This window comes from Haliaeetus albicilla, chromosome 11, assembly GCF_947461875.1.
Source record: "Haliaeetus albicilla chromosome 11, bHalAlb1.1, whole genome shotgun sequence".
Classification (NCBI taxonomy): Eukaryota; Metazoa; Chordata; class Aves; order Accipitriformes; family Accipitridae; genus Haliaeetus; species Haliaeetus albicilla.
In genome coordinates this window covers 34754949-34769458 of record NC_091493.1, presented here as the reverse complement: position 1 = coordinate 34769458, position 14510 = coordinate 34754949, and the positions used below count along the sequence as shown (strand labels likewise).

The 14510-nt window shown below is 37.9% G+C and overlaps 1 protein-coding gene across 2 annotated transcripts in view; it reads left to right on the top strand.

Moving 5' to 3' along the window:
- Positions 1-14510, top strand: part of CACUL1 (CDK2 associated cullin domain 1) — a 54605-nt gene that overhangs the window by 19293 nt on the left and 20802 nt on the right. Inside the window, exons 4-5 of one of the 2 annotated variants that reach the window (XM_069797085.1) lie at positions 3095-3190; positions 9256-9358. In XM_069797085.1, the coding sequence (XP_069653186.1) occupies positions 3095-3190; positions 9256-9358 (199 nt within the window). The remainder of the gene's footprint in view (positions 1-3094; positions 3191-9255; positions 9359-14510) is intronic. The other variant, XM_069797086.1, reaches the window with a different exon arrangement.

Below are 14510 nucleotides of genomic sequence, written 5' to 3'. Positions count from 1 at the left end.
TTATCTTTTCTGCACTAGAACCAAGAGTGAAAAATGTCAGCCTAAGCAGTTTCTTTCTTTTTTATAATAGTTATAGCTGAATAAATACGGATTTTAAATGCAAGTTCCACTCTAATGATGGCCATTTAATAGAAGAATCTTAGCAACATCTATTTACTCATGAATGTGGTGCCATGCACTGCTTTTTAGTTTGTAAAATTCATGTAGTTTCTATAAAGCTAGTTCCACTCCAGTTACTGTCTTATTAATGTCAATGTAGAGATGTGGAGAAAGTTCCTATGCTCAAAGAAGTAATTGATTTCAGTCTAGCAGTTTTGAGCAGCCACACAGTAACACCCTAATGAACGGAAAACAGATGGTTCTGTTTTCCCCACACAGGTTACAATAATTCATAGATGAGCTGTGAAAATACTATTATTGATTTCTCTTTGGCTTGGGTTTTTTGTTAGTTTACAAGTCAAGCAAGGAGAGTTTGATTGTCAAGCTTTTTAACAAGCAGTGTCAGGTAGTATGTGCTTTCCTGTTAGTTCCTTGACTGTTGAGGCTTGACATGGAACACTATCATAAGAACAAAACTGAAAGGTAACATCTCATGCTGATAAAGCAGTTAACACTGTGATTTTGCATTCCAGGAGTTAAGAGCAAGGCGTTGATACTTGCCTGACACTAGTGAGTGCTCCTCCTGAAGCTGTCAGGACTTTTCTTAGCTTGTTTGTCTTTATCTAGAGCAGTTATTTTCCACTTGGTTGCAAGGTGGTGGTGGTGGTTAACAGCTTCCAGGTATCCTTCCATTAAAGGACTCTTGAGGTTATTCTCAGGAGACAGCTGGGTGTGCAGTCGTTGTTCTCTCTTAAAATGTCTCTCTTAATGGGACATAGGCTTTGTTAGGTGAGCAAGCAAAGTTTTCATCTTTGGTGGAGGAAAAATCCTTAATGTCCCCTGAAAAAAAGGCTGGCAGACTGGCTGTCTACCATTGCCTAGAGTCTGTTCATGGGATTAAATCACACACTGTCCAGACAACTTCTGTCTCTGGTTTTTTTTTGTTTTTAATGAAAAGTACAAACTGCTAGTGAGAGAAGAGTGGTGCCCTGTGTCAGGCTATGGTCTCCTTTTGTCTGACGTTCTTTGAAGTAGAATTTTCCTTTTTCTTTAATCTTGGAAGCTGTATACCAAGCTTTTACGAATCAGAGAGTGTAACCATATTTAAAGTTGAGGTTAAAAAGGAGTGAAGCAGGAATACATACTGCTTAGAAATGCAGATTTCATTGCATGTTATTTGCAACAAATTATATATGTAACTATATATGAAAGGGAGTCCTTGGAGTTCATAGTTGCTTTTATACATTGTTGGCATTTTGAACTAAAATTTGTTTGGCCACCCCTGAGAACTGCATCTGCACTAAGATTAAAAGCTTATGATCAAAATGAGGAATAACCATACATAATCTTTGGCAACAGCATATGGAATAACACTCTTTATTCCTTTGCCAGTTTTGCTTTCCTTTCTGAAATGTCTGCTCTCTATCGGTGTTTGCTGTGAAAATTACCCACGTGTTCATTAAGCATATTAAGGAAGGAGGCAAAAGAAGCTAGTTTAAAGGAAAAAAAACTTCATATACTTAGAATACTTAATAGAGCAAAAAGTCAACATAAATTTTAACTGTTCTCTTAGGGCCCCTGATGAATGTCCATAAAAAGGCTGAAAAATCTGCTTTGTAAAGATAAGAGCTTTAAGTTCCAATAAGGTGGTTGAGGTGCAGCTAACCTTGAGTTTTTCTCATGCCACAGACGCTTTGGCTTTAGAAAAATCTTTGAGCTTGTTTTCTTGCAAGGTCCCAGTCACTGCTGCATTCTCTATCCTCTTCTGGCTTGGTGCTGTCAGAGAGGAAAATGGTGCAAGGGCAGAGAAGTTTTGCGTCTCATTAGCAAGCAACACTTTGTCCTTGGGTGTGTATAGCTGTGTATATGTATATGAACAGTAGAAACTCAGGCAGCTGCCCACCTCTGTCTGAAAAGACCATAGTAGGGCAGGCAGGAGGAGTGGGGCCAGAAGCAGAGCACTGTATGCGGGTGGGTTGGGATGGAGAGGGGGATAGCGGAGGAACACGTTACCCCAGCTCCACTTCCATCCCTGCCTGTGTAAGTGCACTCCTGAACGCTCTAACACAGCTCCCCTGCATCCCTCCAAATAAATATTTATAAAAGAAACAGTGGTTAGTGCTTCCCATTTTTCTGGTTCCCTTCTCAGTTTAACTTAGCTTGCTGCAGAGCAGATCTTTTTAGCTTCCTTATTTCCTCCTTTGGGAAAGATAGTATTGTACATGGAAAATAGCAGGGCTGTCACTGTGGGCTCTGCAAGGCCTATCATAAAGTCGGCACATTCAGGTTTTGTGTAGCAAAGTTTTTTGCTTGGGGCTACAGGGTAATGCTGTGTGTTGGAGCACTGCAGTAGATTTTCATGGGCCTGATCTGGAGCGCAGGATGCCAGATGTGGAGCTCTATCTGAAGCCATTGCTTCGCAGTCCCTCCAGCTCTACGCCCTGAATAATTGCCTTGCCTTAGGTGACCCAGCAAAAACTTAAAAATGTTTCCTGTGAAGGACGGTGCTCCCTGGAGCTGGAGGATGTGCTGCTTGCCAGCTCAGATGCAAAGCAGCAACTTAATGCCGCCCTGCTGCCTTGGAGTAAAAGCGTGCAGGGGGGTTGGAGCACACACTGCAGCACTTGTTGAAATTTGGTTATGGATTCTAGGCGTGACAGATAGTTCTTTCAAAATGAAGGTCTGGTCTTCAATAAGTGTTTTGATTTGCATATGCTAAATGTTAGTTTGTTACAGGCAAACTGTATTTCTTATTGAATGCACCTTTTGCTGGGCACTGACACACAGTCCTAGGCAAAAACCATTTACTGAAGAAAACTGTTTTTGCTGGAGGGAGTTATAGCAGAAACTCTGGAATGATGTGTGGCTTGCTTTGTGTGGACTTAGTGTATCAAATACTTTGTAGTTTTTTGAGTTTGCTATGAAAGCATAGCCCATGCTGTTCCAGATCTTTCTCTTGTTCAAATTGCAACCTGACTTTTACGGTTTCTTGCAGGCCAGCCCTCCAGATCTCTATATTGAAAGATTTAACGTAGCTCTTGGACAGTATATGGGAGCATTGCAGAGCATTGTGCCTCTTTTCATATATATGGTAAGTTTTAGAAAATTCTTTTCAAATAAAGTATGTCCATACACAAGATGCTGACTGAAAGTGAAAAGAATAAAATGCAGCTGTAATGATTTTTAACTTGTAGAACTTATGATTCATGCCTGGTTTTGCTACCTGCATAACAGTACTGATGAAGTTGTATGGGGAGAGGAAGGGGGAGTCGTGCTTTTAAATGTGGAGTTTTGCAGTTGGTTTCTACCCTAATATTTCATTCCTGGGAGTGGGGGAATGGTTTTTATTTTGATTGCAAAAAAGCTGTCCCAAATAGTTAGGTCATTATTTATATCTTTCTGAATAGAGATAGTTTGTTGGCTTGGTAGTTTGGGCAGGTTACAAAGATGATTGCTTCTTGCTTTTAAATTGCACAGATTCAGACAAGATGGAAAGAAATGTCTCTTGGAAATGTCTGTGTCCCTTGATAAAGCAATTTAGAGCATTGGTTGACTGGATGAAGACAAACTTATGTTCATAGCACTGTCAGGCATACTTGCAGAGGTTCAGAAACCATTGGCTATAAGTGTTTGTTGTGCTGGTTTTGTAAATTATGAAGTCTTCTGTACCTTTGAAGAAGTTTATAATTTGCATTGGTTTTGTCAAAGTGCCAAGACTTTTATTCCTTTTTTTTATGGTAATGAATAACTTAAGCTTGAAATTTGTCCTTCTCCTAGAAACTGTCCTTGCCTTGGCATCATAAATAAATAAAAATAAAGGAAATACTTGTTGGGAAAGAAACTTTTTTAAAAAGGAAAAAGTATTTAAACTGATTTAGATTAAATAAATCTCAAACTCTTTTTTAAATTATTCTCATTGGTAGCTTCCCAGAGTTTGGGAGGCAGTAGAAGGATCTCCTATGGTTCAGTGAATGTATCTGAAACCAGGTAACTTGCTACAGTCTTTTGGCATAGTGTTACTGTACAGATTTGTTGCATTAAGAGAAGAATTTGCCTTTCTTGAGCTGGATGTCTTGTAATTTGCTCTTTTATCTAGTTTATACAGAATGAAATCCAGTTGGTACAGCTTCACTTGTAAGCTAAGGGATGTAAGGGATGTGTTCCTGGTGATGATTTTTTTATTTTTCTCCTGGTTCTTGTCGTAAAATGCTGGGGAAGAAACTAGGAAGAGACTTTTTTCCCCCTATTGCATTCAGATATTTTTAGATGCTACTGTTTTTTCACCTGTGTGCTTCACTTGTTTATTGCACAAAGGTGTTTAAGCAATCTCATAATTTAATATCCATTTACAAGTGGAGATAAGCTGTTCAGGTGTGTACTTTTATTGAATGCTCCATTCTGTCACTGAGGTTCTTCCATCACAGAGGTCCAAATCTATCCTTAACAATTAAGACTGCAGTCACTATTGTTGAAAAAATTTCATGATAGACATATAAACAGACAGGTTTTACCATTATAAGCTTTGTCTATATGACCAGATAAGGTATAATTGCCGAATAGATCTCCATATCTTTCTTTGTGATGTGGTGTTTGTATCTTCAAATGAAGAGTGCTCTGTATCCCATTGTTTCTTTTTTTAGAGTTTGAGTCTAACTGATACCTGAACATAGTAAAAATGGTTAATGAGTAATAAACAGACCTGTAAAATGAGTAGTTAGGTAGTAACTTTTTAATTTGAGAACAAAGAAAAGTGAAAGTACTCTATGGTTTGAAAGGAGAAGCTTCTTTAAAGCATGACTAGTGATTTGTTCAGGCAGTAAAACTCTGTTAATGCAAACACTTTTCATTTAAGTGACTTAATTAAAGTTAGGCCTGAGAGTTATCATAGAATCATAGAATGATTTGGGTTGGAAGGGACATTTAAAGGTCATCTAGTCCAACCCCCCTGCAATGAGCAGGGACATCTTCAACTACACCAGGTTGCTCAGAGCCCCGTCCAACCTGACCTGGAACGTTCCCAGGGATGGGGCATCGACCACCTCTCTGGGTAACCTCTGCCAGTGTTTCACCACCTGCATCGTAAAAAATTTCTTCCTTATATCTAGTCTGGATCTACCTGCCTTTAGTTTAAAACCATTACCCCTTGTCCTATCACTACAGACCTGCTAAAAAGTCTCTCCCCATCTTTCTTATAAGCCCCCTTTGAGTAGAGTTAGTGACTTATGTGTTAGTTCCTCTTGCTGCCAAATGCAATGCTGATTTGGCTCAGCTATATAGCTGGTTTTGTAGGCTAATGTCAAATTAAGTCTCATACTTTTTCTCTGAAATAATTTATTAATCAGTGCTGTGCATGATGTGGAAAATATCTCTATAGAAGTCAGGATGAAAAAATGTTTGCCTCAGGTTTTTTTCTGTGTGCATTTGTTGGAAGTACTTTTATGTACAGCTACTCTTGCAATTTTACATTGTAGCGTCTAATCAAGTTTTCTCTCATACAGCAGCAGCAGTTTCCTTTATTTAGGCAGGAAAATACAATTAAAAAACAATTGGAAGAGGTGAAAGCCTAATTATGCTAGGTATAAATTACAGCTTTGCAGTTACTTTAATAGATACTTTCAGTGTATGTTTAAGCAAAGAGGACTAAGTTGTTGAACTCTGCCTTTTTATCAGAGATGGCAAGGCTTTCCTTTTTTAGTAGTGATGTGATTGCTTTAATCAGGAGTTTCCAAGGCTGTTGAATTGCACAGATAAACTTTGTTCTGAAAGGATAATTATGTTGCTGCTTAGGAAGACTTTTAATATGCATTTAAATATTTAAAAATCTAGGAAGCTGAGGAAAACCTAGAGGTTTTTTGTGCAACTGTAACATGTTTTTGCCGCTTGGTGGCCAAAAAAGGCATAGTATTTTGCCTTAGGCTTAGTCTTGTGCGTTTTGATATCAACAGCAGCACTCTTCTTCTTTTTCCTGATGTACCAAACCACATTCTTCTGTGTGAATGGTGGAGAATACAGGAAAGGTGTTTTCTTAACCTGCTTGTATATGGGACCAAGGTGTGTTTCAAGGCTTATTTTGAGTGGTGGTTGAGAGGGCTGACTTTGCAATTGAGGGAGTTTTCTTTTTCCTTCTCTTGCTAGGAGCACTAGTGGTTGGTTTTTTTTGCGTGGGGATGGATTTTTTCAGTCTTACGCTGCTACAGTGGACTTTTCAAGAAAGCATGGAGATGCAGAGCACTTTTGTCCTTCCAAAATTCTGTGGATTTAAGTTTCTTCAAATGTTCTGGGACGTAACTGCATATAAAGCAAATTAAACTGGAAGTCAGCTTAGCACACAGTGCTTTATTCCTAAGAATAATTCCTAGTGAATAACTGTTTGCTTTATAAATCTAAATGAGGTTATTCTGGATGCTTAGAGATTGTACATATCACAGTATGCTGCATGTGTGAAGGAATAAAAATCATATTTCCACTTCAAGAAAATTTAAAGTCAGCATTTGGGTGATATACTTTTTTCTAATAGGTTCTCAATTGTTAATTATGCTTAGAGATGTAGCTGAAAAATCTGTTGTCTTGTGGCATTAAATGAGCCTAGCATTTGTGAGCACCATGGTTTTAGGATAGTTAAGAACTTTTTCATTGCCTCTAAAATATTACTATTCTTACTGGGTGGTATTGCACTTCGTTGCTTATCAGCTAGAGGGCATTTTGTGTGTGTCTATACACAAATATATGTGAGTATATATGTGTGGATGAGATGATAAGCACTCTTATATACTGTTTTTTCTCTTTCAAGGATTTATTGCTCTCCTCTTAATATTAACACAATTATGTGTTTTAATGTGTGCCAGATTGCTTTATGAGATGGTGGTTTGTAGAAGAAATGCTTATACCATATCTGACTTTCTCACTTATTGCTATCTGCTTACCTTTTACCTGCCAGTTAGACCTTTAGGTGACTTGACACACTTTTCAAGAAATACTGGTACAGCCTAGGTAGTGACATCTTACACAGAAAATCTTCCTGGTTTTCCACTAGCAAGAATGGGGAAGGTGACAGGTCTTCTGCTATCTTCTTTCAGCACTGTGGATTGGAAATGAAGTACTTATGTTAGGTGATTTTTCATTGTCTGTTTAAATCCATGCAAGTGTTAACATCTTTTTGGAAAGATGTCTCCAAGTAAGCAAATGTGAAGAGTATTTTACAGTTGTTCTATGTATAAGTATTGTGTTGTAACTCTTCTCCTTGAAACTGCAGGGGGGGTTTGTTGCTTTTCTAGTTATGAAACTTAAGGTATAGGCTTTCCAACTCTTAAACAAAAGAAAGCATCACAGTTTGCACATGTCACTGCCAGCCGCTTTTAATGCAAGAAGGTCTAGAGGCTGGGAAGGGAACTGAGTAAGTTATTTCCTTAGCCAGGCGCATCTCATCTGTCAGCTCATAAGAATCAGTAGTTTGACATTGTCAGGTTTGATTCAGGTCAGTAGACTTGTGCTGAGATGCTCTGGTCACGCCTGTGTGTTGCACCGGTGGGGACATGGCAATATGTGGTCAGGAGCTCAAGGTGGAAATGGTTTAGGAAGTCGAGTCTGATGAAAAACTGTAGCATGGTGTGTAGTTTAACACCTCCTAGAAGATGTGTATCTTCAGTTGCTGTTCAATTTCTGTTGCAGTGGCAATTCACCATGGACCAAAAATTTTACAAATGAAGTTAGTCTGTTTCTTACAAGACAGGTTATTCTGTCTGCAGAGCCTTTCTCTCAATCTCTGTTTGAAGAACAGGCCCAGGTGAGGGGGAAATAACTGAGTCGTAGCCCTTGATAAAACCTCTACAGGTAGGATAGCTTCAGGAAGGGAACTGGCGGTAGGAAGCTACTAAATTTTTAAAAAATCTTTTTAAGATTGTTGTCCATTACTGCAACAAACCTAAACTGTGTACTCAGCCCTCGTTTTGCCTTTGTTTGAACAGGTTCGGTTTTCATTAAAGGTAAATAACTACTGCTCAATGCTTGCCGTGAAAATTTAAGTGGTTTCTGCATAAACAGTTTATTACGGTATGTCTATAGTTTTGGTAATGGCCAAGAGAATGGGTTTCATGAAAAAATGTAAAGATTGCTCTAATAGTGTTCTGAGGGTTTGTTCCAATTATGCTAAATACTTTAGCAATTAGGAGAACATCTTGATTTAAAGTGTGGAAAAACCTCTCTCCCTTAAGATATCCCTTCCTCTAGTAAATCTCTCAGATAAGTGTTCCAGTATGTTATTTTTGATTAAGTTGATTTTTCTATTACAGTATTTGTTTAACTCTTTTACACAAGTTGTCCGGATGAATTCAGTTGTGCTACTTTCATGTTAGTGTTGTAACGACAGAAGATTTATATTGAAACAATTATTTTTTTCCAGAATTTAAAACCCACCTATGAATAAAGTACAGACAAGAGATCTTACTCTTAATTGCAGGCTGGGAACTGAGGCATAACACCAAATAGTATATTAGGTATAGAGGCCCTCAAGGAACTCATGAATAGAATTTCCTTTGAGGGTTGAAGAGATGAATTTATTATTAATGCTGAGTGTGTCAAGATAATTGAATCCTAAAAATTTTAGTGTAGTTCAGTTTTGTGTAGATTTGTATATATCACTTATTTCCACAGTTGGTTAATTCTGAGCAGCTATCCTCTGAGATTATCGATGAACCATAGAAGTGGATAGCTGTACTGATGATTTATTATTGTAACATACCTATTTTAATGACTTAATCACTTTTAGACATTGGTAAAAATGTTTTCTTTTGTTATAAACATGATGTCCAGCCCTGTTTTGGTGTTCTAAAATGAAGTGTTTTTTCTACAAACTCCCCAATCTAGATCGATATGGAGATATATCTCTAGATATAGAAAAAAAAACCCCAAACATATGCATGCCTGTATGTAAATAGGTTTGTTACCAATAGTACCACGTGCATTCTTAATATTAAATACATGGTTTTTTTGTTGTACAGGGATGTTCTATTTATTATAAATGCAGTCACCAAGGAAGCACTTTACAGCTCAAATATTCTACAGCTTTAAAATTTTGAATTATTTTTCTTCAGGGAAAAAGTAAGTTTACCGTTTGCTATTATGAAAAACAAACTTGAAAACTTCTGTCTTATTTTCCAGAATAAATTTTACATTGAAACCAAGCTTAACAGAGACTTAAAAGATGACCTTATAAAGCTGTTTACGGAACATGTTGCAGAAAAGCACATTTACAACCTAATGCGTAAGTAAACCTATTGAATATTTCTTGCAGTGGGACTCTGGAAAACAACAGTGCTTTCAGATATTGCAGAAATCCACAGCAAATAGGAAGAAAGTGGGAAATGATTAATGAACTTAAATACAACTTCATTTTTTAAGGTGTCCACGTGAAGAAATGTGGCACACTTCAACTTTTTTTTACTTTTTTTTTTTTTTTTCCCAAAATACGACTTTGTATGAAGTCATGGTTTTCTTGAGTATCTGGGGGAACCAATATATATTTTCCCTTATGACTATGGCATAACAAATGCTTTATTCTCCTGTTGCTTATGTTGTTGTTCTTTAATTCCGTTATCAAAATATTGACAGGTATCATTAAGAATGTGGTGTGGTCAAAGAATTGTGATACTGCTGGGGTTATTGTCATGATGTACTCAAGTAGTCCCTGCTAGTTAGTGAACTGCATAATGCCAACAGCAGTTTCTCTGTTAAGCTAATGGGTTAATGCAAATAGAATACATTTCAAGTGGTATGCTTCCCCTTAAGTGCTCCTGTCGTGAGCCACTGAGTTTGCCTGCAACCTGCCACCATCAGTGTGTGCTTGTGTGACCATGGGGACCTTGCTTCTGACCTGGTTAGCTCCTCAAGAGGGCAATTAGCAAAGGCAGAGATAATGGGACTTGGAGTTCAAATTGGAAAAGTTTGCAGAGTGGTGAGCAGTTGACCAGTGTGCTGGGAGAATTGCAACTGTAGGTGCTTCGTGCAACTGGGTAGTTCCTGTGCCCTGTGCTGAGTTCAGTATCTAGCCTGGTGTACTCCTTTCTGTGACCCAGCCCTACTCGGTGTCTCTGTTTCCATCTAGCTGCTCCCCTCCTCTTTTTTCTGAAGCAATCGCTATCTGTGTGCTAAATGGAGACCAAATGATGGGTGATTAGAGTTGAGTATATTTTGCCTTGGGTAGTAATGTCCTTTTATCTCCAGCGAAGGGCTGGGGGAAAAGAGCTTTGCTATGTTTTTTAGGGTCACAGTGAGTTGGCATCTTGGGAGAAAGGTGGGTGAACAAGGTGACTACCCTGAGGTCAGGGACTCTGGTACCCTAGAATGATGGGAGACCATCAGCTCTGATGCCATCTTGTTCTTGCCATCTGGAAAAGTCTCCCTAAGAAATGCTTTTAGCCATGTAGCGGATCAGATCACCTTGGAAATAGCAGGACAATGAGGAATGCCCAACCGTGGACGTGATGTTTTATTCTGTGCTAAAGAGGTTTAATGGTATCCTGAAACCTGGTAAGATGATTGCTGTAACGGGATCGTGGAAAATTCAGCTGATATTGCCTTAAAATTGAATACATTTAATTTTAAGTGTGTGCATTTTTCAGGCAATGAAAACATTAATCTGGGTGGGTGGGTTTGGGTTTGGTTTGGTTATTTTTTTCAATGACAAAGCAAAGGTAACACCAGTAATGTCAGATGTGTGTTGCTATGTAATTCATTTTCTGTGGATGATAATATGAGAATCAAATAGAAATTGCAGATAAACTATTGAAAGGAAAATACCTGTGGTTGCCTGTGTGAAATCTGAAATACTTCTCCCCAGCTCTGTGTTAGTTGCAGAAGTAAAATTAAAAGAAAACATTGAAAAATAAAAATAAGCTGTCACTGACTGTGTTGCTGTATATGGTGCTATTGTTTAATAAGCAACTTCCTTGGATTTCATTTCAGTCTTACCGTCAGTTTATTAAAACTAAGTTATTTAGTTTTGATCTTACTCCTAAGTAAGACAATATATACTGACATGTTTAAACTCTTAACTGTGATCCGACTTGGATAAATCTTGGATAATATGATCATTAAATTGAGTTAAAGTATGCCTAAATAAAACTCTAAACTTGCTAACAGATTCCTGGGAAATAATTGAAGACACATAGCACATGATCTATTGCTGTAGAGGTGCTGAAAAAGTTCTAGTGTTGTATAATTTTCTGCCATTCTCAGCTGTTCTTTCTAACTTGCTGAAATTCAGACCATAATACATAAGAATATTACCTTCATTTTTTGAAAATGTAAGGGCTCTATGAAAATAGGATATAAGTCAGTTTTTGTTAATTACTTTACTTCCCGATGTCATTGTCAGTATGTGGTACCATTTCCTGATATTTGATATAGATTTGGTTCAATAGAAAAGTGTTTTTGTATTTGGGGGGGTGGGGGTGGGTGGGAAATAAGGTTTTGAGTGGGTATGCTTAGGAAATTAAAGTCAATGAAATTGTGGTCTCTATGGAGAAATGGAATCCTGGGGCTGTTTTTTAAAGAGATGCTGCAGCTGCCACTTCAGTGAGAAGCAGCATGCCTTCCTCTATTTTAAAAAATGAACAACAAAATCAGTTTAATCAGTTTATGATCTAGACTCAGAGGACAAGAATAATATCTGCTCTTGCTCTTGAAGTTTGTTGCTGTATTTTTCATATGAAGGGGTTTTTGTTTGTAGTATCTTGTCATTCTATCAGAGCCTGGAAGCTGGCATTTCTATTTGAAGTTGTGCTCAGGAAGGACTGTAAGTACATTTCAGGTTCATTTGATCTAAGAAAAAGTTCTTGCTCCACTTCAAAAGATGGAGAAAAAAAATGTCAGAAAAGTGGTGCAGCACAGATCTCTTCCTTAGTGTTTGATCTTGCTCAAACTCCCACTGGTTGAGTTGGCTCTAGTCTCTGTGCTGTGTGGTTGAAAGCAGGAAGATGCAAAATGAACTGCTGGTACAATGGTGTCTGTGGTGGGAGCACTTATCTGAGCACTTAGTTGCAGAAAATAGGGTGATTAAGCTGTGAATTCATTATTTACAGAAGAAATATCGCCCAAGTGAGCTTTACTTAGATAAATTTTGCCTGCACAAACATTGATTTGGTTCCTTTTTTTTTTTTTATAGAGGAAATGTTGGTTTTTTTTTTTTTAAAAAAAAGCTCTACTATCTGGAGCACTTCTGAGCTTTTAAAGTAAATACATTAAAAAAAATATAATACACAGATCCATGAACACAGTTGTGTTTGTGAAACACTTTTACACTCACACATACTTACCAAGTCGATGCTCTTCAAAGTGGATACATTTGAACTAAGTGAATATAACCTGATCATTTTCCTTACAAAGCCAAAGCTGGCTCTTGCTGATAAGACTGCTGTATTAAATGGCTTGGGAGAAGTTGCTATGTGCAGAACTACTTAACTGAATGTAACAAGCAAAGATGTAGCATCTTATTTACAAGAAGCTTCAGAAATGGCGGGAGGAAAAGATGTGGATAATACCCCCTTGTCATGAGGGAAGGGATGTTGTCTTTATTCCTGCTGGAGTTCTGCATGAGATGACTTTAAGCAGTAAAATTCAGAAGTATGTGTTTTCTCTCCTTATGCAGCCACTGTCTCTTCTAGTAGGTTAGACCTGAGTTTTCCAGGACTGTAATCTCAGTGCCCTGGAAACATCCTGCCTCTTTGTTCTTGTGTCTAGAAGAATGGCAATTACTGCGAATGTTAACTGTCTTCAGTGGTGAAGATGAGTAACAGCTCCTGAAACTCTCTACTTTAGTACTTGCAGTAGGTAAAATTCAATGGCAGAGAGTATTTGCAAGTAACTGCCACTCTTCTTTCTTTGGATATTGGCAACTTAGTGCCCAAAACAAGCTTGCTTTTTAATCTAACAAAAGAGGAAAAGCTATTAACAGTGTACTGTTGTTTCTGGTTGGTGGATAGATCACATGGTTTACAATTACAAGAGTTTGCAATTACCCCTGTTCTCTTTCCAGAAACTAAAGAAAGGAAGGTGAGTGCTAGGCTGGAGTCCTGAACTGGCAGGGTTGATGAGGTTCTCAATATCTTGATACTGAGACGAAAAGCAATTATGACTGAAACTGGTCATATAGGTGAAAGCAGTTTTAGAAGGCAATCTGAGGAAGAGGATTCTCCTTATTCTTCGCTTACACTGGTGTTCATGGGGGAAGTGGGATGTATCAGATTGATTATGGCACTTCCAAATAAGTGGTAGCCTTAGCATATCACTGTAGTACTTCATCCATTTCTATCTGTGTGTGTATGAGCTGTTTCCTTCCTTCCATGTTAAGTGTTTTGAGTTCAGGAAGTGGTTTCCACTCCTGTAGGATCAATGTACTGGTAGATATCATTCAATACAAGCTGGTTCTTCCCAAAGAAGCATCTGCCTGAACTTCTGGACAGAAGTTACTCAACTAGGAAGTCAAGTGAACTCTATCAGAGGGAAAAGCACTTTCTTCAACACTTCCGATTTTGTTCCTATTGACAGGGGTAGACAGTAAATATTTGTGTGTTCCCATCTTTGATCTACTATGTCAGGAATAAATCATTGAAGCAGGTCCTTTTTATCCAGAGGAAAGGAAACCTCTTGGGACATGGCGAAAATGCCATAGAATAAATAGGGCCTAAGACTTCATGGGTCTTAAAATTGTTATCAGGATCCAAGGTGATAACACGGCCTGTGAATGAGACAGTTCCCTTGAAACTTACTGATTCAGAACTAGGGCATGGGCTTGAAAACATGTGAAATCTAGGCAAAACGATTATTGAGGATTAAAGCATTAGATCTCAGCTTCTGGCTGTGTCAGATTTTTGTTCATGATATATATCAAGATAATTACAGAATTAGTTATGGAAACCTGAGCATACAGAGCGGTTATTTGTATGTAGATTCTAATAGCATGTAGGCAATTGTTGAATGTAGTTCTCCGTATCAGTGCTTATGTGAGTTCAGAGCTAAAATCCAGTGTAGAAATGCATAATCTGTAACTAGCAGCTTTTCTCATGGTTTTCCAAGAAAAATATTTTTGTAAAAAGTCTGGAGGAGCGTGAGGAATCACAGCCTATTTCATTATGTTTGCAGTTTCTCATTAATTACTGGCAAAAACTTTTCTCTGAAGATTCTTACATACGACAGCTTTCTTCCCAGTTATGTCACTTGGGTTCAGCTGTGGTGAAGGGATCTTGCTGCTCCATTTTCTTAATTTTTATTTTTTTGCTGGAGGTATATTATAGTTCAATAGAAGGTCTGTTTATGTTGGAAAAGGTTTTCCTTTATAAAGATGTCAGGAAAGCTATTTCCACTGCATTGGTGCTTTCTGAAAAGTACCAGAAAAGTTAACTCAAAAGTTGGAGAAG